Source organism: Lissotriton helveticus, chromosome 1_1 (genome assembly GCF_964261635.1).
Source record: "Lissotriton helveticus chromosome 1_1, aLisHel1.1, whole genome shotgun sequence".
Lineage (NCBI taxonomy): Eukaryota > Metazoa > Chordata > Amphibia > Caudata > Salamandridae > Lissotriton > Lissotriton helveticus.
In genome coordinates, this window is record NC_136057.1 from 1,311,696,263 (window position 1) to 1,311,723,484 (window position 27,222).

General features: G+C 46.4%; 1 protein-coding gene and 1 long non-coding RNA gene across 5 annotated transcripts in view; one reads left to right on the top strand and one right to left on the bottom strand.

Annotated features, from left to right (window-relative positions):
* LOC144823203 (serine/threonine-protein kinase N2-like) overlaps positions 1 to 27,222 on the top strand; it is a 643,207-nt gene that overhangs the window by 539,103 nt on the left and 76,882 nt on the right. For all 4 annotated transcript variants that reach the window (XM_078681534.1, XM_078681528.1, XM_078681543.1 and 1 more), the window contains 2 exons: positions 13,504 to 13,595; positions 24,578 to 24,754. In XM_078681534.1, coding sequence (XP_078537660.1) covers positions 13,504 to 13,595; positions 24,578 to 24,754 — 269 coding nt within the window. The remainder of the gene's footprint in view (positions 1 to 13,503; positions 13,596 to 24,577; positions 24,755 to 27,222) is intronic.
* Positions 1 to 27,222, bottom strand: part of LOC144823232 (uncharacterized) — a 181,064-nt gene that overhangs the window by 99,838 nt on the left and 54,004 nt on the right. The window lies entirely within an intron of this gene.

The window sequence follows — 27,222 nt, forward strand, 5'->3', positions numbered from 1 at the left end:
GAGTTCAAAACCATCTTTACTAAAAGATGTGTTATTAAATACAGAGTTCGGAGATCCTAAACTTTATTTCTCTATCTTATCCCAATGGGAATTTATACTTGTAAGATGTTACAAAGTATCTATCATGTTATACTATGTGGCAGATAGCCTTTCAATAGTGAACAATGAAATGCACTGTATTTCACTATCAGGATATGTCACACACACCAGTACATGTTCTACCTTTCACATACACTGCACCCTGCCCATGGGGGTACATTGGGCCTACCATAGGGGTGCCTTACTTTTATGAAAAGGGAAGGTTATGGCCTGGCAAGTGGGTGCACTTGTCAGGTCAACATGGCAGTACAAAACTGCACGCAGACACTGCAGTGGCAGGTCTGAGATACATTTACATGCTACTCATGTGAGAGGCACAATCAGTGCTGCAGGCCCACTAGTGGTACAAAAGGGGGGTGGTGATGGACGGAGCATCTGAATCAATCAAACACTCACACCCAGTCAAAAGATCTGGGTTTAATCCATCACCGTTCTTTAGCCCACTCTGCCACCCCAGTTCAGACATGGCTATATGCAAATCAGTCTGTCCCTGTGCCTCATGGGAACAGTCCAGCCTGAACTGCCAAGCCATGTCTTCCCTGGACCGGAAACAAGCTTCCGAGGACCGGTTTCTGCCATTCCAGCCCTCTTCAGCCCGGCTTGCTTGAATCCAGTGGTAAAGTGAGCAAGGGACTCACGTCTGAGCATACCCTGCCACACTTATGGCGGGCAAAAGCGGTGCAAAAGGGGGTGGTGATGGACGGAGCATCTGAATCAATCAATCAAACACTCACACCCAGTCAAAAGATCTGGGTTTAATCCATCACCGTTCTTTAGCCCACTCTGCCACCCCGGTTCAGACATGGCTATATGCAAATCAGTCTGACCCTTGGCAGTTCGGGCTGGACTGTTCCCATGAGGCACAGGGTCAGACTGATTTGCATATAATATTAATAATAATAATAATCCACATTTGTAAAGCGCACAATCACCCGTAAGGGTCTCTAGGCGCTGGGGGCCGTTGGGAAGATTAAGCGAGCTATTGCCCAAAGTCACATGGTGCTGGGCTAACCTGCCGCCGGAGCCGGGGATCGAACCCTGATCCCCAGATTCCAGCGTCAGTCGCCCTGGCCTGGAGTGAGTGTTTGATTTGTTCCAGCGCTCCGTCCATCGTCCCCTGTGGTATTGCTTTGTTTGCCCTAAGTTGGTATGCCCAGATGTGGGTCCCTTGCTCACTTTGCCACTGGATTCAAGCTAGCCTAGCTGATGACTGAGTAGCCATAAACCGGTTCCAGGATGCTTGTTTCCGGTCCAGGGAAGACATGGCTTGGCAGTTCGGGCTGGACTGTTCCCATGAGGCACAGGGTCAGACTGATTTGCATATAGCCATGTCTGAACTGGGGTGGCAGAGTGGGCTAAAGAACGGTGATGGATTAAACCCAGATCTTTTGACTGGGTGTGGGTGTTTGATTGATTCAGATGCTCCGTCCATCACCACCCCCTTTTGTACCGTTTTTGTCCCACTAGTATCATTTGATTTATAGGCCCTGGGCACAAACCGTGCACTGTACTGGGGACTTATTAGTAAATCAAATAGCCAATCATGGAAACACCAATCCATAAACACAATTTTCCCAGAGAGCATATAATCTTTAGTACTTATCAGCAGTGGTAAAGTGCCCAGAGTCCTATGGTCAACGAATACAGGCCGGGAAAAAATAGGAGGAGGAAGCAAAAAGATTGGGGATAATCCTGCAAGAAGGGCTAAGTCCAACAACATCTAACTATAACTGGTGAACTGCTATGCTTTTTAGTTAATATTGTTATGTGGTCACTGACCTATTCACCAACTATGTTACTGTAGCCTTTGTGTTTTTTCAGTGAATATATATATTTATATATAAATCTCTTTGGCACCGTTTGAAGAAAGTGCTCTTTTTCGGCGAAGTTTCCACATGGAAGGTTTCAGGGTAATTTGTCAAGAGGTGGTCGAGAAAAGTCCCAAAATGTATTTTCCCAATTAATGTTTTCATAGGAACTTTAGACACCTCTACAGCCCAAACTGCTGAACAGATACATAACATTTGGCAGAAATCTAGACCTTGGTCCATACAGATTGTATTTGGTGTACATCTGTTCAGTAGCTTTTTGAGCACTTAAGGATCAAAAACATAGCATATTTCACGCTACCAAAGATCCGCGGGGCTGACAATTCTCAAGCGGACATCTGATTGGCTGCTACCACATAAACATTGATGTGGCAGTGACAATCTTAGGACCTGGGACTCAGTCCAGAGTCCTAGAAAAAAGGTTTAAAAAAAAAAAGTCATGAGGGGCAGTGTAGGGAGACCCTGCCTCGGACCAAAGATGTTTTTTGCTTTTTTTAAATTTTGCTGCAGAGGATTCACAAATCCACAGTTAATATTTTTTTAAAAAGTGAGCATGCACCTGTGCCTATTAAAAATAAAATTAAAATAAAATCCCCCCCCTGGAGTGAGCCAGGGCCTTGAGGGCCAGTGCATCTATTATTTCGGGGTGGGCGTGTGTGCTCCCCTCACCAAGCCTCCAAGAGGCCCTGCAGACCAACATTTTAATAAAAGGGACGGGACGCATGGACTCCATCCCTGTACCTGAAATGGTCCCAGGACCCCATCCTCTGATCCTATAGTTTGATAAAGGGTCAGTCCTACAGTTTAATAAAGGGGAGGGCCACATCCCTGCCCCAAGCAATTTAATGGCCTGAGGCCCCAACCGGCTCAGGATGGTGTCCCGGGGTCCCCAACCCCCACAACACTGTCAATTTCCCTGCCTGAGAGCTTGAGTAGGAAATGTATAATCTGCTCCCTCTTACCAGTAGCACAAAACAGCTCTTGCTGGCTAGGAAAACAAAACTTCTCTCGGGCATTGAAAAACAGTGAGGTAGAAGCAAAAGAAAACTGCTACTGTGGGGTGGAAACAATACTGGCTCCCGCTGGGATGGGTGCAGGCATGAGGCTGTGGGGTTCCTGGGCCCTGCCCTGCAGCCCCAACGATAAACATGCTGTGGACTGCACTGGGTGAACACAGGCACACCCCACTGAAAACTAAAATAAAAAGGTGGCTACTGCAAGGGCAGGGAGACACAAAGGCACTAAGGCTGCACCCACCTCCACCAACAGAAATAATCGTCAAGTGCGCCCCAGGTTGGCAAACAGACACCCCTTAATGTAAAATTAGGCTGCTTGCAGGAGGCACCGGGCCTCCCCCTGCAGCCCCAAAGGAAACACAATGACTTGTGCCCCTGGTGGGAATGAGATGCCTAGAAAAGAAATTATGAAAAAATTGAATAATAAATGACCGGCCAGAGGCGTTAATTTATTATTCACTGTTCCTCTTAAGCAGTGCTCCATAATACCCTGTGAGGGCTATTTACTTTTTGTTTTAACTTGATGTCCATATAAGGGGTAGAGGCCCTACCAGAAATTTCTATTTTTATTCTGTGGGGGACTACAGGGAGTTCTGCAGCCCCCTAGCAACATTACAAAAAGAACATTGCCCTGCAGTTCATTGAATCAATGACCTCAGGAGAACTTACCATATTTTCTGTTTAAAAAGCACTTCTACCTGGAGCTCTGTGCTCCTCACCTGGAGTGCAAGGCCCTTTGTGGTTGTTCTTATGATTTCATTTTCTAGGCCAAAAAAAGATATATTTTTAAAAGACGTTTTTTCATTTATAAACAATGTATTTTTTTCACTTTTACGTTTTTTTACCCATGAAAGGTAATAATAAAGACCATGAAAATAAAGTCTCACAAACTTGTTTTTTAAACCTCTATTAAACATGTTCATACTAATCAATAATAAACAGTGCATTTTGTGAATTATTGAAGCATACATTTAATTTAAAATATTGATGATTTGTGGAGAAAGATGATTAAATATAAATATATAGATAGATAGATCTGTTCACCCTTGCTAAAGCTAAGGTCACTTTTTTATTTTAGTATTGCAGAAGACCATGCGTGATATAGGGCTGGCTGCTCAGAGGCCAGGCCTTGCAGCCAGCCCTATGCAGTGCACAGTGGTTTGGCTGCATGGTCTCGGGTCTGAGCAGCCAACCCTACGCCATGCTCTGCAGCCAAACCTCTGGCACACGCAGCCAGAGGCAGTGTGCCGTGGGGAAATGGTAGGATGCAGGGGCTGGCGGCATGCCAGGCCTTGCGCCCAACCGCACACGGCCAAAGGACATGCGCAGTGAGGGGTTAACTTTATGTATGTTAATACAATATTTCTTTACATATATTAATAAAATATTACTTTACTTAAAAAAACACACCTTAGAAATCCACTGAAACTAAAGGTTAAAGCGAAGTTATAGTTGGGTGTAAATTTCAGTGACAACTTAATATTTTAAGTTAAAGAAAGCACTGAAATTCACCAGTTACAGTTATCAGCTAGTAACTGTAACTCGTGCCCTAATGTAACTATAACTCGCAACCCTCACGATGCACAGCTAATTATCCCACATAATGTGCCACTTATGACATGTTCTATAACATCATTGAGAACATCACTGCAACATTTCAAATGAAATTACATTTTAGAACGTTACGTTGTCACTGAACTTTTCACCTGATTATATTGTTACTTTTTCGCATTGTATATATATTTACACACACAGCTACATACACGCAAACCACTACTAATTTTGTTTTAAATGTTGCCACCTTTTGTACCATGCTATTGTATGTTAGCTTCTTTTGAATGTGATGTCAATATGTTTGAGGGACAATGTTTGTATGCTCATTGTCATGCATAGCAGTTTGAAACACTTGACTGATCAAACAACACGGGCATAGCAGCAGGTTGTTGAAAAGATTCGATTTCTAAAACTCTATTTCCAGATCTGCAAGAGCAACAGGAAGACAAATGTATAGCCACACGATGGAAAGGCTAAGTACTTCACTAAGAACAATGTCCTCATCGAGCTGTTGATAAAGTGAAGCTCTGTGCTTTTGTTTACAATTAGTACTATTCTCTGTTAGTTGATTTTGTACACTAATCGGTGTCCTGGTAATTGAGAAAAAATCCCCCTCTACCGATAGAGCATCTGCTCAGAAAGCAGTGGCTTCATCTGAGCAACAAAGTGCCTTGTTTCTTGTATTGTGACAAGCCAAACCTTGCCTCCAATCCACGTCTGCAGTAGCACGATACTTTCATTTACTACGTTTAAAGTGCGGTTTCGATGATCGCTCCTCTGTAATGAAAATGAACTTACTGCTTTTCTCTCTGAAATCTTACCCTCCTTTTAGTGCTTGCTGACAGTTTGCCAATCACTGCTAGCAGGGTTTAATGCCATCTATTATTTCAGTGTGGTAATACATGCAAACAGCAGTTCTGCATTCTTGTCTTTGAATGCATTAGCACATGGCATCTAGACCACAACATGAAAGCTACATAATGTTGTATGTGTATACAGGAGCTGCTCGCAGAGGAGATTTGGACCTTGTGCTTTGCTTTGCCTGCCTGGAGCCCTGCTGGGTAACTGAAGCTGCGTTGGGGGAGAGAGTTGCTGCCACAGGAGGACTGGACTGCGAGGCCCACCAGGCTGTGCGTGAATCACCTAGCACACCTGCTGCCTCTTCCCGTGTCTCCGCCCCCCTGCTCTGTGCCTTTGAAAACTCCTCGCGGCCCCCGCTTCGCAGGAGCCGCTCGCAGAGGAGATTTGGACCTTGTGCTTTGCTTTGCCTGCCTGGAGCCCCGCTGGGTAACTGAAGCTGCGTTGGGGGAGAGAGTTGCTGCCACAGGAGGACGGGACTGCGAGGCCCACCAGGCTGTGCGTGAATCACCTAGCACACCTGCCGCCTCTTCCCGTGTCTCCGCCCCCCTGCTCTGTGCCTTTGAAAACTCCTCGCAGCCCCCGCATCGCGGGAGCCGCTCGCAGAGGAGATTTGGACCTTGTGCATTGCTTTGCCTGCCTGGAGCCCCGCTGGGTAACTGAAGCTGCGTTGGGGGAGAGAGTTGCTGCCACAGGAGGACGGGACTGCGAGGCCCACCAGGCTGTGCGTGAATCACCTAGCACACCTGCCGCCTCTTCCCGTGTCTCTGCCCCCCTGCTCTGTGCCTTTGAAAACTCCTCGCGGCCCCCGCTTTGCGGGAGCCGCTCGCAGAGGACATTTGGACCTTGTGCTTTGCTTTGCCTGCCTGGAGCCCCGCTGGGTAACTGAAGCTGCGTTGGGGGAGAGAGTTGCTGCCACAGGAGGACGGGACTGCGAGGCCCACCAGGCTGTGCGTGAATCACCTAGCACACCTGCCGCCTCTTCCCGTGTCTCCGCCCCCCTGCTCTGTGCCTTTGAAAACTCCTCGCGGCCCCCGCTTTGCGGGAGCCGCTCGCAGAGGACATTTGGACCTTGTGCTTTGCTTTGCCTGCCTGGAGCCCCGCTGGGTAACTGAAGCTGCGTTGGGGGAGAGAGTTGCTGCCACAGGAGGACGGGACTGCGAGGCCCACCAGGCTGTGCGTGAATCACCTAGCACACCTGCCGCCTCTTCCCGTGTCTCCGCCCCCATGCTCTGTGCCTTTGAAAACTCCTCGCGGCCCCCGCTTCGCGGGAGCCGCTCGCAGAGGAGATTTGGACCTTGTGCTTTGCTTTGCCTGCCTGGAGCCCCGCTGGGTAACTGAAGCTGCATTGGGGGAGAGAGTTGCTGCCACAGGAGGACGGGACTGCGAGGCCCACCAGGCTGTGCGTGAATCACCTAGCACACCTGCCGCCTCTTCCCGTGTCTCCGCCCCCTCATTAACGTCCCGTATAAGACCTGGAGTCACAACGCGTCAGCGGGACGCGTGTGCGGGACTCATTCCGGGACAAAGCCCGGACTAAGGGCGGACCCTCTGAGAACTGAGGAGACTGGACTGGGCTTGTCCCCTTGAGTGACAGGTACTGTTTATTATCGAAGCTGTTTACAACTAGGCTTCCCCTGTAGCTCTGTTGGACTAAGTATAAATAATGTCTATTACGAATCCTGATCAGCCGGCGTCAGACAAACAGGGTGTATTGTTAAATAGGACCCTTGACGACTATTTTGCCAAATCTTCCCCTGATATCTCCAGGGAAATTGTCATGGCGGAGCGGCGTGCGGATCGCCGCCGCTCCATAGAAAGTATAAAGAATAGGTCAGTTTCACTTACCTCGCTTCCTGTTTCCTGCTCTATTGATATTGACAATGATGTAATAGTTAATGAGCCGGTCAATAATTTGGACAGCGAGCATTTGGACGGGAGTGTGATAGCGCTTATATCAAATACTCCGCCAAAAACGGACTCGAATGGTTTATCACCAGTTCCTCATACCAGTAGCCAAAGTATGACGAAGGGAAATGCTCTGCCTTCTGTGAAATTACTGTGTAATAGGGCAAAAAAAAACACACCCCTGCAGAAAATTTACGGTCCGCCTCCGAACAAAAAAAGGCGAAAAAGGGGGGATTTGTTACAACCTAAGTTGAGCTGTTCTGATTTTGGGAAAAAAGTTATTATTAGCACTGTGAAGAAACCTAGTATTCCTCAAGTAGATATGGAGGGGTCCCTTGTTACATCTTCTCCCCTACCAAATTTGCTAGCAGACAATGAGGACAACATGGATGTTAATGTGGTTGTTAATGTGCCTACTGAGGATAAGGACCATGCTACATTACTCAATATAGAGAGTTTAATTAAATCTTATTCTGCATCTATTTTGGAGAGGTTGATGGAAGTAGAATGTAGATTGTGTAAAATTGAGTATGCATTGGGTAGTAAGGACGTTGTATCTAAAAATGTACCAAACAATGCTACTAGTTTACTAACAAACAATGTATCATCTAACATACTAGTACCAGTTCAATTACCCTTAACTATCCCTATTGCCATTCCTTCCCCATTGGCATCAACCTCCAATCCTATGGGGAATATACCTTCAGTATCTGCACAACCCAACATACCCCCTAAAATGAATCAAAAAAATCGTGAACAACTGTCGATTAACGTTGTAAATAAAACCACTGAGAATATCCTTAATAAACTCCCAGGGAATCCATCAAGGGAGGTGGGGGAAACCAGACATACTTGGGGGGAACCTAGAAAGACACCCTTGCCCGAACTTCCGCCAGAGGCAGTACCCTATGTGGTCGTCTTAACAGGGGTACCTGTGCTGGGACAAAACAAGAGAGAGGGTTTCATACAATTAAAGAATAAGATCATGCATTGGCTGAGGTTTTACAGGCCAATTGCAAATAACATAAATGGTGAGATCGTCCATGTTCGTCGGCTCCAATGGCTAGGGGGCAGACCCAAAGACATTAATGGCGATGTGGTAGTAGTGAATTTTAGGGATCCTTCTGCTGTCCAATTTATATTAAATTGGCAATTAGGTGGTTCAAAGAACACAATAATCCCTAAACCACTAACATACTTCTACCCAAGGTCAGTGGTATTCCCATCTCAGTACCACTCATCTCAGTACCATCCATCCCAGTATCAACCATTACAGCATACAACCCAAACTCAACCAATCAATAGTCCTACTGCACAGAATGTTGGTAGTAATCAATATGTCATGTATCCCCCTATATCACAGAATACAAGCAATTTGCACTATGTCCCTCGTCCTTTGGTAGTCCCAGATTCTTTGGGATGGAACTATGTACCGGCCAAAACACGCAATTTCCAGAATAGAAGGATGGACCACCTAAAACCTTTTACACCTCTAGAAACCTTTAATAGGTTTGACATTTTTAGTGGTCTAGATGATTGCGACTGATGTTTTTTGATTCGGGGTGGCGAGGGGCCAGAAACAATGAGTCTTGGTGATGTGGGTGTTGTCAATATACCTGATGTACTGGCGAACTCTGTGCCTTTTGGTTTGGATAAGATTGCTCTCCATGATGCAAATGTACCTCATGATGTAAATATTTTAGAAGAACAGGTATCACTCACAACCATTTTGAGTAACAAGACATCATTAGAGGCAACACCCTTGGTAATACAACCTGTGGTTTCCAATTGTTATGAAGAGATGCCAAGGGTTCTCCCCGAGAGGTTAGTTGCTCTCGAGTCGCCGGTTAGATTGGTCTGTTGGAATATAGCCGGAGTTGTGAAAAATCTGAGGGATCCGGAGTGGGCACTTTTAATAGAGTCTTTTGACCTCTGTTTACTTCAAGAAACCTGGGCAGTGGAGACGCCTCACAGGGTGGGCTATAAGACCTATGGTATAGGTGCGATACCCTCCAAAAGTGGAAGGCCGTCAGGGGGACTTCTGTTGTGGGTGAAAATAAGTTTAAGGGCAAAAGTTGAGAAGATAGATACAAACTCTGTAGATTTACTAGCTTTAAAAATTGTGCTTGGTAATGGGAAGAATTTATTTCTAGTAAATGTCTACAATAGGCCCTTACTCTCTTCAAGAGAATCACCAACCATCACAAAACTGGATTGCTTTCTGAGTGGATTAGATCCCAGAGAAGATTTTGTTATCCTGGCTGGTGACTTAAACTGTAATTTTGAGCCAGTTTTGGGCCTTAGTGAAATCTTCGAGGAAGAGGATCAGGCGAACAAAATCCCTACTCTTGAGAACGTTAAATCGGTCAAATGTTCAACACAGGGTCTCCAAATGATTAACTTATGTACGGATCATTCACTTAGGGCTTGTAACGGACGGCTACCATCCGATAGCTCTAAGAAACCAACATTTACCAGGAATAATTATAAAAATAACTTAGATTTTGTGATCGCCTCTATACCCCTCTGGACACACCTTTTGGACCTTGAAGTTATGGAACGGTTTGAAAGTGACCATTTCCCCCTAATATTGACTTTAGATGTCTCACTGTTTAGCGATACGGTTCGGCAATTTCCATTCGAGGAAAATAGTGCTGATAATCTTGAGATCCATATTAGTAACAACAGAAGATCTCTGAAATGGCCGTTTATACTGGATAACAGTGACATCCTTAGTGAAATATATTCACTTCTTGCTGGGATATTTGGACCCTATTTAGCTGCAAGGCCTGAGGACGAATCTAGAATGTCCTTTATGTTGTTACATCAGAAATTTTTTGTTGACCTAAGATTATTAGTCACCAAAATGCCCAAAAAATCCCAGCAAAAGACCCAGAATCTGTCCCATGGTAAGCCATGGTATGATAGATCCTGCAGAGAGTCAAAGAGGGAATTACTAATGGCAATAAAAAACCAAGTCTCCAAGAGACGTAAAAAGAGCCAGGAATAACTATAAGGCTATCCAAAGGGCCTCAAAGATAAAATGGGAGGAAGACAAATGGGCTGATTTGTTGCTAGCCGCCAGATCGCGTGATAACGTGGCTTTCTGGAGGCTGGTCGCAAATGGGAATCATGTAGGTACGGTGGTAAAAGATGTTTTTCTGGATGAGCAAACCTGGGTTACTCATTTTACGAATCTATATAAAAAATATGATGACTCACAGATGGACACGAATGTGGTAAACCATGACCTCTTAGCAGACCATTTGGTTTTTACCTTAGGGGAAACAGAGCTGGCAATAACCCAAATCAAATCTGGGAAAGCCCCAGATTTGGACAAGATCCCGGGGGACCTATACAAGCACGACCTAGAAGTATGGGCACATTATATTAATTTTTTGTGCAATACATTATCTTGCTCTTTAGAATTCCCTGAAAGTTGGAAGGGAGCGGAAATAGTTTTAATCTTTAAAAAAAGGCGATAGGATGGATCCTTGCAATTATCGGCCAATAAGTTTAATGGACATCCTACAGAAAATCTACTCACAACACATTTTATTACGTGTGAGTGACTGGCTGGATGAAAATAAAATTTTAACCAAATTCCAAGCGGGATTCAGATCAAAAGTTAGCACAATAGATCAGATCTTTAGATTTTGCTGCCTCTATTGGAAGTACGTAATGATCAAAGGGTGCCACTTATATGTTGCCTTTGTTGATTTAAGGGCAGCATTTGATCTGGTGCCTCGAAATCTTTTATGGAAAACCTTGAGTGCAGCGGGCATGCCAAATAACCTTGTCGTTCAGATTAAAGAGTTACATGAAGGGAATTTTGCGAGAATTAGATGGGGCCCAAATGGTGAACTAACTCAAAAAATACCCATTGAACGTGGAGTCCGCCAGGGCTGCGTTCTGGCTCCTACGCTCTTTTCCCTGTTTGTAAATGACATCCCCTCTTTTAAGAAGGATGTAAAAATGACTCTCCTAAACTGAACGGCGAAAAGGTAACATCCCTATTATTTGCTGACGATACAATTTTGATTTCTCAAACGAAAAATGGATTACAGACACTATTGGACACCTTTAGCGAATATTGTAGTCAAAAGGGGTTGGAGATTAATGGGAAAAAGACGAAATGTATGTCCCTAAATCCTATTAAACCGGACAAGGGCTGTTTAACATTAAAAGGAGTAAAGTTGGAATCAGTGCCCCATTTTTCATATTTAGGGGTGACACTAGATTCAAAGTTCAACTGGAAAGCGCAAATGGACAAAAGTAAACTAATCTTTGCTCAGAATGTTAAACCAATCCTCAGGGAACAAAGCCAGAGCACCAGCAAAGCGGTGTCCCCAGTGATGGAACTATTTAAATTTAAGGTCCAATCATCTGTCCTTTATGGAGCAGAAATATGGGGCCCTGGGGCCAAGGAGACTTTTAAAGCCCCAGATAATAATTTTATGCGAAGTCTGGTGAGGGTCCCGAGAGGCACCCCACTAGTACCCTTGGAATTGGACCTAAACTTCAAAACAACTGACCACCAAGTTCTGATTCGACCTCTAATGCTGTGGGTTAGATTATGGCATGTCCCCGAACTCCAAGATTACAGAGACGGGTTACAAGAAATTATGGCACTTGACAGCCAGACTGCTACCCCATGGCTAAGGCATGTTAAGACCTGGTTGAGTAGTATAGGATTGAAACACTTGTGGGAGAACCCTGAGCAATTACCAGCCAACCCCAAACAAATCCTAAAAAGGGCCTTTTGGACCTTTATAGCAAATAGGACTGTAAGCAATACAACTAGTGGGACCTTAGTCTCAAAGTTCCTAAACTTTAAGGACGAACCTCTTTATGAGATTTTTATGGATGAAATAGAGCCCCCACTTGCCAAAACTTTATTTTTAAAATTTAGATATGGAAACCTTTTAATTAAAACAACTTTGGCTCGTTGGGCTAGGAATCGCGATTTATCGTCCCCAGCAATGGACGAAACTTGTCCTATGTGTGAACTTGACCAGATCGAAAACGAGCAGCATATCCTTCTCTTTTGCCCTCTGTATGCTCAGGCAAGAAAGAGATGGATTAAACCAATATGCCTACTCTTAGGCCTGAGGTCATGTTCACAGGCTCTGAGAATCCTAACAACTAATACATCTCAACCGATAACATTTAGTGTCAGTAGATTTTTACTTTCTATTTTTTATCAAAGGAAAAAAATGGGGCATCAATTGTAACTGAACTGATTTGTTTGGAACCGATGTGGTGGTCCACCCAACGACATATGAATGTATTGTTTCCACTCAAATTATCTTCCAACATGAATTGTATTTTTAACTAATGCTTTTAAGTAGTGATATGTTGTTTTATCCAATGGAATGCAATGTAATGTGTGCACTGTTCTTTTATGGCATATATGCCGAAATAAAGATTTGAAATGTATACATGCTTGGTGGCGCATGTGCACACTTCATCATCATGCTGGGTCTCCATAGTGTTATGACCTGTACACACACATGCATGCTTACACATCATTGCACTATTTTCTTTATTTCTTTTTGTTTTCTGATGCTGCACAGCATCGGCAAAAACAATGGCAAAGCCAGTAGCTTGCAAAAGCAAGACCGGTTTACTTTGCCAATGCTTTTTCCTTTGGACAATAATGTTGGTAAAGTCTGTATGACTCATTTAAGATCAACCACTAGAGGGCACAATAATTGATATGCTGTGAATCTCATCGAACTTCAAGCAGCAAAACTATTTCTACTGGTATGGATGTGGTTATATATTTGGAGAGAGTGGTCTTTTCCTGTTGAAAGAGCTTTGTCTGTATTTTATGCAGTTAGCCTGTCAGGCAAAAAGAAGAACAGAATTCACCAGTGTGCATACAGGTTGTTGTGTTTGACCTTCTGCCTGTGGACTTGTGGCTTTGAAAGTGGAAGTGGTTGCTGTCGTGTGTGGTGTGCTCTTGTGAACACGGTAGCGAACGTTGCTGGAGTTACTGTTACATATCCACCCTTACAAAATGAAATATCAATTGTTTCAAATTTTCGTATATGTCACACACCCAATCTGTTTTGGCTTCTAGATCAGATAGCTAATTTCTTTAAGTAGTGTTTAATCGCTCTTCCAAATTTCTTTCCATTCAACCTTTAATCTTAGCAGAGTCCTTCCTCAAATACCACCGATCTCCTTTTACGTATCAATGTATGGGTGAGTTATGTTTCTCTGTCTATTTTCAGGTTTTGCTGTCTGAGTACAAAAAGACAGGAGGTCTGTATGCCATCAAAGCACTAAAAAAAGGTGACATCGTTGCTCGTGATGAAGTTGAAAGGTGAGAGCAGGAATATAGCCTCATTTTTTGTTTATTTTGTGTTCCTCCTCCAGAGTACCCACTTCACCTTCATTAGTCAATGCTGAAACCCTTCTCCATGTTTGCTCTGTTCTAGGTTGAGTACCAGCACAAATCCCTTTTTTAGTTTGTGTTCTATTGACAGTATCTCATTCCCTGAAGGTAGAACATTTGGCGAAACATCCTGCTTTTCCCATTAAGATAAGCAACAGTTCCCAAAAGAAAGGGAGGGGGATATGTGGCCTAACTGCTGGAGATGTTGACCTTTGAGTCCCTGTATTGGCTGAATATCCTTGATTCTGGGCAAATCACTTAATGTCCCTGTGCTTAAAAAACTGATTCTAACCTTGTGTAACGTAATCTGGTGTTTATGTCAAGCACTCTAATGTCCTTTGGCCAAGTTCATGCTATATCAATATTGGAAAAAAGTGAAGTTCTGTTACATCTGCACTATCATTATGTCCTTGAGAGAGTATTTCCAGAATGGAGTCCAATTCCATAGACAGTCCTTAATAACAAGTACTCCTCAGTGGGGGTCTCCATATATAAGTGGCTAGATTCAAACCCATACAATACATCAGATACCTAGGTCCTTAGTATACATTGTGGTATTTCACCCGTAGGGGTAACTCTCAGTGGAATTCTGCTATTGCCCTTTCTTTGATGTCCTGTGTGTCTAGCTCAGAATTACCAGATCCGCAAATTCTAGACCTGGTATCCCAAGTCCCAAAACGCTGGACTCGATAATTCCAGGCTAGGAGATACCTGAGCTGGTTTCACCTGAAGCTAATGTGCATTCAGTTAATCAAAGGCAGGCGAATCAACGGCATGGGCACAGCCTGGCCCATCTGAGCTCCAGAGGGCAGCAAAACATTATCATTCAAGTCAAGCCCAGACCTTTCCATTTTCCCTCATGACACAGCCCTCCTGAAGAAAAGCCCTGGGCCAATGCAAAAATCCTGGGCTGTGTGATCTTCACCGCCCTTTCCCCGCCCAGAGCTCAACACTAATAGAGCAAACTCCACACTCCCTATTCAGACCAGGAGCCCACTCCCTCTTGCCTCTCTATGTTCTCTAATCCAATCTGACTGAAAACAACTGCCTGAGTACATGGCTATGTGAACCTCCCCTTCCTCTCCACTTCCCCCAATTCAGGACTAGAGCTTCCTCCTCTTCCCCCTCCAAATTACCCCCGGCACCTGTCAGTTGCCTAATACCCTGGCCTCCTGTATTGAGAGAGTGGAAAATGGCACTGGATTTGTCCACTGAATCACTGAAAACCAAATGGTAAAAGACCCAATAATTTCAGTCCTGAAAACGGGTTCCCATTCTGCTCATGAACCCGAAAAGAAGGATCTGAAAGAAACGGGTTAGTGTTAGATTCCTTACCTTAGAATATCCCCAGGCGTCAGACAGGCTCCGGAAATTTTTGCGTAGCAGTACCCTTGCGCGTTGGTAGGCGTCGTCTGCGGCTCCGCGTCCGCCGTCGGCGTCGTGGGTGCCGTGATGACGTCGTCGGAGTACTTAGACGTCGCCTCCGCGTGCTGACGTCAGTTCTTTTTTTCTGCGCCAGCAAGCGCCGATCTGGAAAAAGTGGTACCCTTAGTCAATTTTTGACTAAACTTTTTCGGTCATTTTTGATCTATTTCGAAGTCTGTTCGACTCCAACGGTGCCGGAAGGGATGCCCGGGTTCAAACCCTGCGCCGACTGCGACCGACTGATGTCGGTCACCGACCGATGTCGGTCACCGACCCCCATCGCCGGTGTCTTCATTGCCTGGGCCTTGACCACTACGACAAGGCCTGTTCCGACTGTCGAGCCCTGACGTCCAAGGCTAGGCGGGAGCGGTCCCGCAAGCGGCTCGAGCTCCGGAAGTCGGCCCCGCGCCGCTCGAGGTCCCGGTCCGCGAGGAGGTCGAGGGACCAGTCGCGGGGTCGGAGCCACCCTGGCTCCGGGAGTCGTCCGCGGTCTTCAGGCTCCTCTGGTAAGCATAAGAAGTCGAAGAGACGTCATCGCTCTTCCGACTCCCCCCGACGCTCCCGGGACGCGGCCGGGGGTTCGGGCGTCGCGGTCTGCTCCATAGCCGACGGTCCCTGGGCAGCACACGACGCCGGAGGAGATCGAGGCCTTCCTCTCGGCCATGAGGTCGCTCACTCCTCCGTCGGGCTCCGCGGCGCCTTCGGGCTCTGCGGCCCCGACTGGGAGTCCCAGCAGGTCGGATGCTTCGGCTCCGACGCCTTCGGGTGCTTCGGTCCCGACGCCGCCGGTGACTTCGGTCCCGGCGCCACAAGCTCCCGCAGGATCCGGTTCCGGATCCGTGTAGTCGCCGGTCGACCTCGCCAGCGCCGGCCCCTAGGGTGTCGCCCCCGGCGCCGCCTTCGAGCGGCGCCGTCCCCGATCCCTCCCTCGATTCGGGTCCGCCGCCATATCCGACGCTGATGGGAGATTTCTACTTCTATGACCCGGCCCCATCCTTTGGTCCTGAGTATCAGAAGATGGGTGGTGAGGGGGATTGGGAGGGGTCTGAAGACCCTCTGGCATGGGAGTGTCAGTCTTACCAGGACTGGTCAGGAGAGCTAGGGGAAGCCAGTGGTCTGGATACCTCGCCGGACACTGGTTTTGTCTCCCCTCCCATCGTGGCTACGGAGGAGGGGGCTGCTTATAGTGTGGTGTTGACGCGGGCAGCCAAGGCCCTACATCTTGAGCTCCCCGTCGCGGCCGTGAGGACTAACCTCCTCACTGAGGTCCTTAAACCGCAGGCAAGCGCGGCCGAGCCTCTACTGCCGTTTAATGAGGCCTTTTCTGACGTTCTTTTGGGCACCAGGTCCAGGCCCGCTACAGGTCAGCCTGTAGATAGGAACGTGGCCAGACGCCACCGCCCGGCTCCGGGCGACCCTGCTTTCCTGTCCACCCACCCCATCCCCGAGAGCCTGGTCATCCAGGCCTCTAAATCCCAGACCGCATTCCCGACGGCCCCCCCGATCGGGAATCCAAGAAGTATGAGCAGTACGGGAAGAAGATATTCGCGTCCGTCAGTTTGGGATTCTGGTCCGTCAACACCGCATGCCTCTTGGGCCGCTATACCCACTCTCTGTGGGACACGGTTGAGGACGTGCTGCCACAATGTCCGGAGGAGGTCCGGATTAAAGTCGCCCAAGCCCTTGCGGAGGGTCAAGATGCGGCACGTTGTGGGCTGGACACCACGGACTCACTGGGCAGAGCGATGGCAACGGCGGTGGCGATTCGTCGCCACGCCTGGTTGAGGTCCGCCAACTTTTCGGCTGATGTCCAGAACACTCTTCTGGACATGCCGTTTGATGGCCGTCGCCTCTTTGGCGACAAGGCAGACCATGCGCTTGAGCGCTTTAAGGACTCCAGGGCTACAGCCAAGTCCTTGGGCCTCTCGGCTCCGCGCCAGCAAAAGGGTGCCTTTCGCTCCTTTCGTGGCCAAGGAAGGGGTGCCCCCACACGTGCTGCCAGCCACGCACCGCAGTCTAATATCCAACGCGGTGGCGGCCGTGGAATCCGCTGTGGTGTCGGTCGGGGACAACGGCGCGGTCAGTCCACACCAGGCCCTGCAGCATCCGCCTCGAAACCTTCCTAGTCCGAGCTTTCAGGCCCATGTGACGCCAGTGGGGGGCAGGGTTCGCCATCACCACATCCACTGGCGCACTATTACATCGGACAGGTGGGTGCTACAAATCGTCCGAAGGGTCTACTCCCTCCCCTTCGAGGTGACCCCTCCAGCCATGCCACCGCAGTACCACCGCGTGTCGAGGGATCACTTGACACATCTCAGAGAGGAAGTTATGGCCCTCTTGGCCAAGGGGGCCATCTAGCGCGTTCCTGGGCCTGAAGTAGGGTGTGGTTGTTACTCCCACTACTTTCTGGTACCCAAGAAGGGAAAAGGGGTCCTACGCCCTATCTTGGACCTAAGGAACGTCAACTGCTTCCTCCGGCAGGAGAAGTTCAAGATGCTGACACTAGCTCAGGTCCTAGCTGCCCTGGACCCGGGAGACTGGATGGTAGCGTTGGACTTACAGGACGCTTATTTTCACATCCCCGTCCTGCCGGCCCACCTGCGTTACCTGCGGTTGACGGTAGGCCACGAGCACTTTCAGTTTACCGTGCTCCCCTTCGGCCTTACCAGCGCCCCACGGGTGTTCACGAAAGTGATGGCTGTGGACGCAGCTCATCTGCGCAGGTTAGGGGTTTCAGTCTTCCACTACCTCGACGACTGGTTGTTGAAGGCGGGCTTGCCCCAGACAGTCGTCAGCCACCTCCAGACTACGGCCGACCTCCTGCACCTGCTGGTATTCTCCATCAATGTGCCGAAGTCACACCTGTGTCCTTATCAGAAGCTCCTCTTCATCGGAGCGGTTCTAGACTCTGCGCAGTTTCGGGTTTATCCTCCCGAACAGCGGGTTCGGGATATTCAGGCTCTGATTCCGATCTTTCAGCCTTTATCCCGAGTCTCGGTCAGGTTGACGCTGCGGCTTCTGGGGCTGATGGCCTCCTGCATCCTTCTGGTGCATCACGCCCGGTGGCGGATGCGGGCTCTGCAGTGGGACCTGAAGTTTTAGTGGGCCCAGCATCAGGGCAACTTGTCCGACCATGTCTTGATCTCGGAGGGCACTGCACAACAGTTGCAGTGGTGGCTCATGGACCGCGATTGGGTCAGCGGCAGATCCCTCTCCCTACCCCAACCGGAGCATGTAGTTGTGACGGACGCGTCCCTCCAGGGCTCGGGGCCCACATGGGAGAGGCGGAGATCAGAGGCCTCTGGTCTCCGGCGGAGTCCCGGCTCCACATCAACCTTCTGGAGCTGCCGGCGATCCGGCTTGCACTGAAGGCATTCCTCCCCTCTGTCCGGGGGAGTGTAGTGCAGGTGTTCATGGACAACACCTCCGCCATGTGGTACTGCAACAAACAGGGCGGGGTGGGGTCGTGGATCCTCTGCCAGGAGGCCCTGCGCCTCTGGCAGTGGCTGGAACATCAGGGCGTGACCCTGGTGGTTCAACACCTGGCAGGTTCTCTGAATGCCAGGGCGGACAAACTCAGCCGTTGGTGCATGATGGATCACGAATGGCGTCTGAACTTGGACGTGGTGCAAGACCTCTTTCAGCAGTGGGGAGAGCCTTTGTTAGATCTATTCACCACCGAAGAGAACGCGCAATGTCATCAGTTCTGCACGTTGGAATTTCCAAGGCGGCACTCGCTCGGCGACACTTTGCGTCACGAGTGGAGCTGCGGTCTGTTGTACGCCTTTCCGCCTATACCACTTCTGTCCAGAGTGATGAAGAAGATCAGGCGCGACCGGGCCCAAGTTATCCTTGTGGCTCCGGACTGGGCACGAAGGTACTGGTATCCTGAGCTACTCAGTATGTCTGTCGATCCCCCGATTAGTCTGCCTCTTCAGGAGGACCTTCTGTCGCAGCAGCAGGGGACGGTCCTCCACCCGAACCTTTCCAGTCCCCACCTCCATCCTTGGAGATTGAGCGGCGACAGTTGAGGCCATTTGACTTGCCTCCTGAAGTTTGTACTGTGATTCTGGCAGCCAGGCGTCCCTCCACAAAATCGGTATACGCCTGCAGGTGGAACAAATTTGTGGCATGGTGCACAGCAAAGGCTGTGGATCCTCTCTCTGCACCCCTTTCTGAGGTTCTCCTCTTCCTTCTTTCTCTTGCCCAGCAGGGCTCTGCTCTGGGCACTATCAAGGGCTAACTCTCTGCCCTTTCAGCCTTCTTGAGGCTACCTGATCAGCCATCTTTGTTCAAGTCCCCCATTGTAAATAGGTTTTTGAAGGGCATCACACACATGTTTCCTCCTGTTCCATTTGTGATGCCCCAGTGGGACTTGAACCGTGTACTTACTTTTTTGGTGTGCGCTCCTTTTGAGCCACTTCATAACTGTCCTCTTCTTACTCTGAAGACTGCTTTCCTGGTTGCCATCACCTCTGCCAGGAGGGTGAGTGAGCTCCAGGCTCTTTCCTCTAAACCTCCTTTCCTTTCTGTCCATCCGGACAAGGTTGTGTTGCGGACAAGACCCTCTTTCCTGCCCAAGGTTGTCACAGCCTTCCACATCGGGCAGTCCATCACTTTGCCCACCTTCTTTCCGCCTCCGCATCCCTCGAAAGAGGAAGAGAGGCTCCACCGTCTGGACCCAAAACGTGCGCTCTCCTTCTATCTGGATCGCACTCGCCAGTTCCGGGTGGATTACGTGGGCGCTAATAAAGGTCGGGCGGTGCACAAGCGGACCATCTCTCGGTGGGTCGTCTTGTGCATCAAAGTATGCTACTCCTTGGCTAAAAAGTAGCCTCCTGTTGGGCTGAGGGCCCATTCCACTCGGGCCACAGCGGTTTCTACTGCCCTGGGCCGGGGAGTCCTCTTACAGGACATATGTCAGGCGGCTACGGGGCCTCGCTGCACACGTTTGCACGGCACTACTGCCTGGACAGCCAAGTCCGGAGGGATGGCTTCTTTGGCCGTTCCGTCCTCCAGGACTTTCTGGTGTGATTATTGGTTCACAGACCCACCACCGGGGTTGGTATTGCTGGGGTATCTATTCTAAGGTAAGGAATCTAATACTAACCTGTTTCTTTCAGATGCACAAGTTACTTACCTTCTGTAACAATATATCTGTAAGAAACAGTAGTTCGTATTAGATTCCTTACCGACCCACCCATCCTCCCCGTTCTGCGAACCGATATCTAGGGTTAAGGTCATCCCCTTTCAGGGCCCTAGTTTCATGGCATAAGTGTTGGTTTTTATCATGGCTCTGCGTTTCTGGCACGGAAAAGCTGTGTATAAGAACTGACGTCAGCACGCGGAGGCGGCGTCTAAGTACTCCCACGACGTCATCACGGTGCCCACGACGGACGCGGAGCCGCAGACGACGCCTACCGACGTGCAAGGATACTGCTACGCAAAAATTTCCGGATCTAGTCTGACGCCTGGGGATATTCTAAGGTAAGGAATCTAATACTAACTACTGTTTCTTACAGATATATCGTTACCGAAGGTAAGTAACTTATGCATTTAATTTGCCCTCAGAGAGGGAGCGAGACCAACAGGCTGCTTTTTAGTTTCATTTCCAGACCATGGAGACATTAGTATTATTTATTGTATTCTATGCCTTCCTCATATCACTAAATTAGTTTAGTCCGTACGTCCTAATTGCCTGACATTGTAGATGATGGAGCGGAAATGTCATGTTAATCTCTCAATGCAAAACACCACTACTCTTGTTTTCCACTCAAAGGCGATGGACCTTTGCCACCGTGTGATGACCGAAAGGAGACTTTGCATAAACATGAGCAAATCAATGCAAATAAATATCTAAGTTAGGGCCAGATGTAGGTAATTCATATTTACCGACTCTTAAATACCGAATTTTATCGATTCGGTATTTAAGAGTCGGTAAATATGAAGGGGGGAGATGTAGGTATTACAGATTCTGTAAATACCGAATCGTTAAGATTCGGTATTTACCGAATCTGTAAATACCGAATCGGTATTGCCCATTGATTCCTATGGGCCTTGAAGCCCATAGGAATCAACGGGCAATACCGATTCTGTAATTACAGAATCGGTAAATACCGAATTTGGCAAGGGTGCAGGGGGTGTCACTTTGACACCCTCTGGCACCCCAAAAATAGGCATGTGCGCCATGTGGCACACAGACATGCCCTAAGGGCATGTCTGTCTGTCACATGGCTAGGTGTGCATGCACACCTGAATTCGGTATTTTAACACCCAATTGGATTGTGTGTTAAAATACCGAATTTGTAGGGCCTTTGGGACTCAGAAGAGTCCCACCTACATCTGGGAATTACCGAATCGGTAAAAATACCGATTTGGATTCTGTAAAAATATGCCCCTACATACCAATTCTTACATACCGGTCGGTAACGGCCGAAAATACCGATTTTCGGCCGTTACCGACCGACCTACATCTGGCCCATAATAATGAGTTGCGAGTAGTTTTAAAGGGATTTATTTTTCAATCAAAATGTAAGTTTCTCTGACTCTTCATTCATTAGTCAGATATCAATCAGGTTACAGAATTGAAAATAAGGAAAAAATAGAAATTAATACAGAACATATTATAAATTGCATACAAAGCCCTCCATAAAGGAAGGAATCCCTATTTTTATGGAAAATGAGGCATAAATGTCAGTCAAAACTCATAAAGAGTTCAAGAAATATAATGCAAGAGTAGCCTAGCATAAAGCTAAATCAATAATTAATAATTGCAAAATCTCCCATAAAGAGATATAAATGCATAGGTCAAATTTTTTTGTAAAGCCAGTACACCATAGACCTTAAAGTTACCAGGAATTTTAACATTGAAAGGGGGGTACGTCAGGGGTGTATACTGGCACCCTTCCTTTTCAATCTTTATATTAATGACCTGGAGGGATCACTGTTAGAAACTGGGGCCGATTATCTGTACGTGGGCAGGCGGGGCTTGCCCGTCTTGCTATATGCAGACGACGCAGTCCTCCTGGCACATACCCCTAAAGGGTTACAAACCCTACTTGATGCTTTCCATGGGTTTATGGCAAAAAGAGATCTGTCCATAAACAATTCCAAATCCTATGTGATGCAGGTAGGGTCGCGCCCGAAACGACAGTATCCTTTTATGGAAAATGGCGATAGAGTGCCTATATGCACTGCCTTTTCGTACCTGGGCGTTCTTTTAGACGACCGGCTTAATTGGGTCGCTCTCCATAACAAGAAAAGAGGAGAGGTCACCAGGGCTAATGCTGCGCTATTTGGCTTTGCAGCCAAAATGGGCAACCGACCAATGGCTGCAATGTTAAAAATGTATCGAGCCAGGAATATATCTATAGCCAGCTACGGGAGTGACCTATGGGGATATTCCGGACTTGAGGGTCTACAAGTGACGGAAAACAATTTTAAAAAAAAACTTATGAGTGTTTCAAAGGGGACTGCAAACATAATAGTACACGAAGAAACCGGTACGCCTTATTTAAGTGATATTTTGGCTTTGCGTCCCATAACTTTCTGGCTACAATGTTGGCTTAATAAACATCTTAATCTCACACATAAACTTCTTAAAGAGATCATGGGCCTAGATCATATGATTAACATTCCATGGATGAAATATTTAAAGATGTGTTTTAGCGAGCTGGGACGCTTGGACTTGATTTTAACACCTGATAGTATTACCAAAGAAGATGTAGCACTTGTAAAACACTCCTTCACCCTGCGTAAAATAATGGAAAGAGAGGAGAAAGAATTATTGAAGCCAAGTGTTCGTAAATATATGATGTTTAAAACATCAATAGGCTTGGAACCATATTTATCTTGGCCATTACCTGCCTAGGAAAGATTTTTACTTATCAGGTTTAGAATGGATCTCTTCCATCTTTTACTAGCTGTTCCTAGGGGATGTCATAAAGGGAATGTGCTAGCACCCTGTGGCTGTGACAACCTGTCTCCATAGGATCTGCTGCACTTCATGTTTTTCTGTAAATTTTATGAATTTCCCAGGAACTTTTATGTAAAAACTCTTTTAAAAAAGTTCAATTTTGTGCAAGTACGTCCCGCTCTCTATTATCTGCAATTGTTATATCCTGAATGTATCCCTTTTGTGGCCGGTTTTCTGACATGTTCTTTGAAGTATAGAAAATGTTTGGAACCCTAAATGAATTGGTTAAAGTATTTCATGATTTTATTAATTTATACTATTTATTTATGATGCCCTCACCATTTCGCTGACATGGAAGTTATATCATTACTAGTGTTTTAACAACCGGGATCGAGTATATTTATTGTGTCTGTATATTGTGTATTATAACCTGTGATTATAAAGTATTCTGTAATTTGTAACTTTTATGGTTTCGTATTAAGTAAACCAAATAAAGTGCATTGAATTGAATTGTATTGTAAAGCCAGTTAATCAAAGCACAAACTTGGGGTTCTTAGCAAAAAAAGTCTGCATCTAAATCTGCTCTAGTACAGCTGATTTCCTCTCCTCGCGCTGAGCTTCATCCCTGTCTGCCTGTGTTCTCTTCGTAGAAGCGGTCTCCCTTCTCTCTCTCTCTGCAGAACTTTTTTTTTTAAAGTGTGTGATTCTGCAAGCAGCCGGCTAAAAAGAATAAGCAAAGCCCCCCCACCCCCCAACACACACACCTGTCCGCTAGGAACCAGTATATATTTTAGCCAACACATGACTTTTGGTCTTTGTACTTTGTCCAGTTGAAGTTGCAGCAAGTTTCACGTCATCAATCTGGCGAGTTCTTGTGAAACATTTTAATTTTGCTCTAAATGATGTAATCTCCTCTTCCTGTTAAAGAAACAATTTATTTCGACTTAGTTAAACTAAACAGATAACTTTTACTCCAGCACGAAAGTATTTTCTAGGCGGAAACTGTGAATACATTTTTTTATAATGATGCCAAGAAAATGTGTGCTTTGCAGTTTCACTCTGTTATAAAATGAATGAATAAAGTTTTGTTTAAACAACTGCATACTGATAAAAGCAAGCCACAGCCGTAAATTATAAGAACGTCTTCATAGAAATAGAAACGGGGAGGCAGACATTCCATTCTTATCCCAAGGACTTTTGCTGAGCTTCCCAAAGCAAACAAAATCACAAGCTTTCTCTACACTTTGAAAGGCGTGTTAATTCAGCACAAATATATATATGCTACTTTGAAAGTCTTTAGAGACGCATGGTAATTCTGAGCCCATGTATGAGCACAGAGCTCAATGTTACCGGAAGAGAAGTAATGTTGGCGATCATGTGTAAGACTTTGATCAACTATAACTGCCTGCATCAGGCTTGTCCTTAAGGAGAGGGCAACGACCATCTGTATTTGGGTCTGATGCCTTTGGTGAATGCTTTGTTTACCCAGCACAGGGATTGCCTGGAGACCTATGTTATTAATCTGCGTACTTGATGTCTGATACCACAATTTCTCCCCCTTTTTTAGCCTCATGTGTGAGAAAAGGATTTTTGAAACTGTGAACAGTTCCCAGCACCCGTTCCTGGTAAACCTCTTGGCCTGCTTCCAAACGGTGGACCATGTGTGTTTTGTGATGGAGTACACAGCTGGTGGGGACCTGATGATGCATATCCACACGGACGTCTTCTCCGAACCTCGAGCCATGTGAGTCACAAAAATGTGGCTAAATGTTTTTTATTTATCCTTCGTTATTGTTGATCTTTTGTGGTATGATGCGTTCAAAGAACGGGCTGGATCTGCAGGGGTGTCCGCCTAAGAGCTCCATTTGAGTGCTTACTTCCACAAGAAGGGTGGAGTCATGCTGTGTTTTTGATGGGCCGTTCTTAAGGTAGTATTGTGAATCAACAGGTCATTTTTGATGGAGGTGTGATCTCTTTTTCATATTTAAACAGCTAATTGCCTAATCTACTTCATCACGAACGGAGCAGACTGCATAATTTAGATATAAGGAGGACCTGGCTGTTTTTTTCAGAAAACCTATCTATCTATTATGTTTTTGTGTTAATTGTTTTTCAGATTGAGACTTTAGAATACTCCCTCTACATCCCATACAACAGCTTCCTAAATGTGTTCTCTGCTGTGATTGCCTGAATGAAAGTAGACACAAATCAAGCTCTAATATGTATGGTATAGGTGAGTTCAAAGTGGGTTATTTGGAGATCCCGTTCTTCAGAGATCTAGAAAAACTTCCTGCATTCTCTTTTTCAATTTTTCCTGCCATCTCCTTCCTTCACTAATTTTTATGATGGACTGAGCTGTAGGCAGAACCAGAAAAAGCCTTTCCAATAGATGCTGCCATTTGCAATTTTTGCACTTGGGACCTCTGAAGGACCACCTCAGAGAGCATCTTCTCCTTAAGCACAGGGACTGCACTGTACCTGTGACCCAACAACTGTCCAAAGCCAAGTACAGTTTGTTTCACATAGCAGGATGCATAGAAGGGCTTCTCCTGATTTGGCACCTTTTTCGATGTCTCCTCATGGAGAGGGCGTTTTCAGGCTGGCTCTTGTCTCTTTACAATAACGCAGATGAGACTTCTGATGATGTCAAAGGAAGGATTTGTAGTTCAGAACCATACTTGGTCACTTTTTCAGCTCTGTCTATCTGAAGAAGTGTGAGGGCCACCTACCTTGTAACATAGCTTTCCTCCGCAAGACTACAGGTCAAGGGGCAGTGGATAGACTGTTCATTGTGGTATTGCAAAGGAAGAGGACCACCCCCAAAAGGCTCTGGTCATTTTAGAGCTTATGAACATTGCCAAGTCAAATCACCTGCAAGGTATGTCACACTACAACCAGAATAACTTATTTTCGTGGTTAGCTTCTTTAGCATTCTATAGAGTTGTTGCCTTTGTCTATTGTATCTGACCAGGTGAGTCCAAAGAAAGCCTTTAGGTGCTGCTTTGTGGCAGGTGTTTGAGCATTCACAGTTGTTTTCAGTTTCACTTGATGAGTCATTACCAGAATTTCGAAGGAAGAGTCAAACACCAAACTGTTGCTCATCAGTAGAAGTGGTAGATTCTCTGGAACATTTTTTCATGCCTCCTCCATTCCTTTTTTACTCATGTTCACATTCCTATATCTTTAGTTTATAGTGTCTACAATACTGTGGATACTTTAACATCTCTGTCTCCCTTACCAGATTGATCTATTACCACTAAATATTAATTTGCAACATCCCCCATGTTTGCTGAGGAGATTTTTCTATGCCCTGTTCGCACTGAATTCAACATGATGAAATAAATGATTATGAACTGCAGATGATCCGTTTCTGGTGTACTGATCAAACTGATCAAAACAAAACTACACTTTTCCTCGCTACTGTATAGTTCAAATCCTTACCCTCAGCTAGCAGGACAACCAATGGCCATAGGAAAGACTCAAAAGCAAGAGTACATACTGACGCTAGGTCAAAGGATGAACAAGGAAATATTGTACCCCAAAAATTGTGCCTTGCAGTCCTAGAAAGTTCATGGCTTAGTCTTCTGTCGGCACAGCATCTTAGGTTTGCTCAGTATTGGGCAAGGCAGTAAATATATCCCTGAGACAACTGGATTTCTCAACAGAAATCGGATGCTTACCGAAATATTGACTGAGATTCTTCCTCCAGACTCAGCAAAAAAAGGTATCCACTAGACATTGTAAGCTAAATAAGCTGCCCTTGAGTATCTTCAAATAAGTAAATACTTTGTGAACGCTACAGGCATAGCAATTGTTCAGACCACCCTGGCAAATGATATCTTATTTGCTTTTGAACATCCAAGACAAGAGCACCCAGTTGGACTTCAGTTGCAAAACTCTTTTCTGTCAGTTCCTCTTCACATGACTCTTCAGAGGGCAAGCTTTGCAGCAACCTGAACAACAGTTTCATAATCTAATTTAAAACGATACTGAAGTTTGAGACAGTTGATCAACATCCCATTGGTAAAATGTGTATAAGAGCGTGATCCAAACCACCCCACTTCACTTTGTTTTTGTCCTATGTTCTTCACCAATGAAAGGGGTGCTTCACAAAGTACTGGAAGAGATGTTGCATGACCAGGGCTACTGTCTGCCTGAGAGACAGCTTCCCACAGGTGAAGGACATCACCTGAAGTCTGCCCTTTCTGCTGA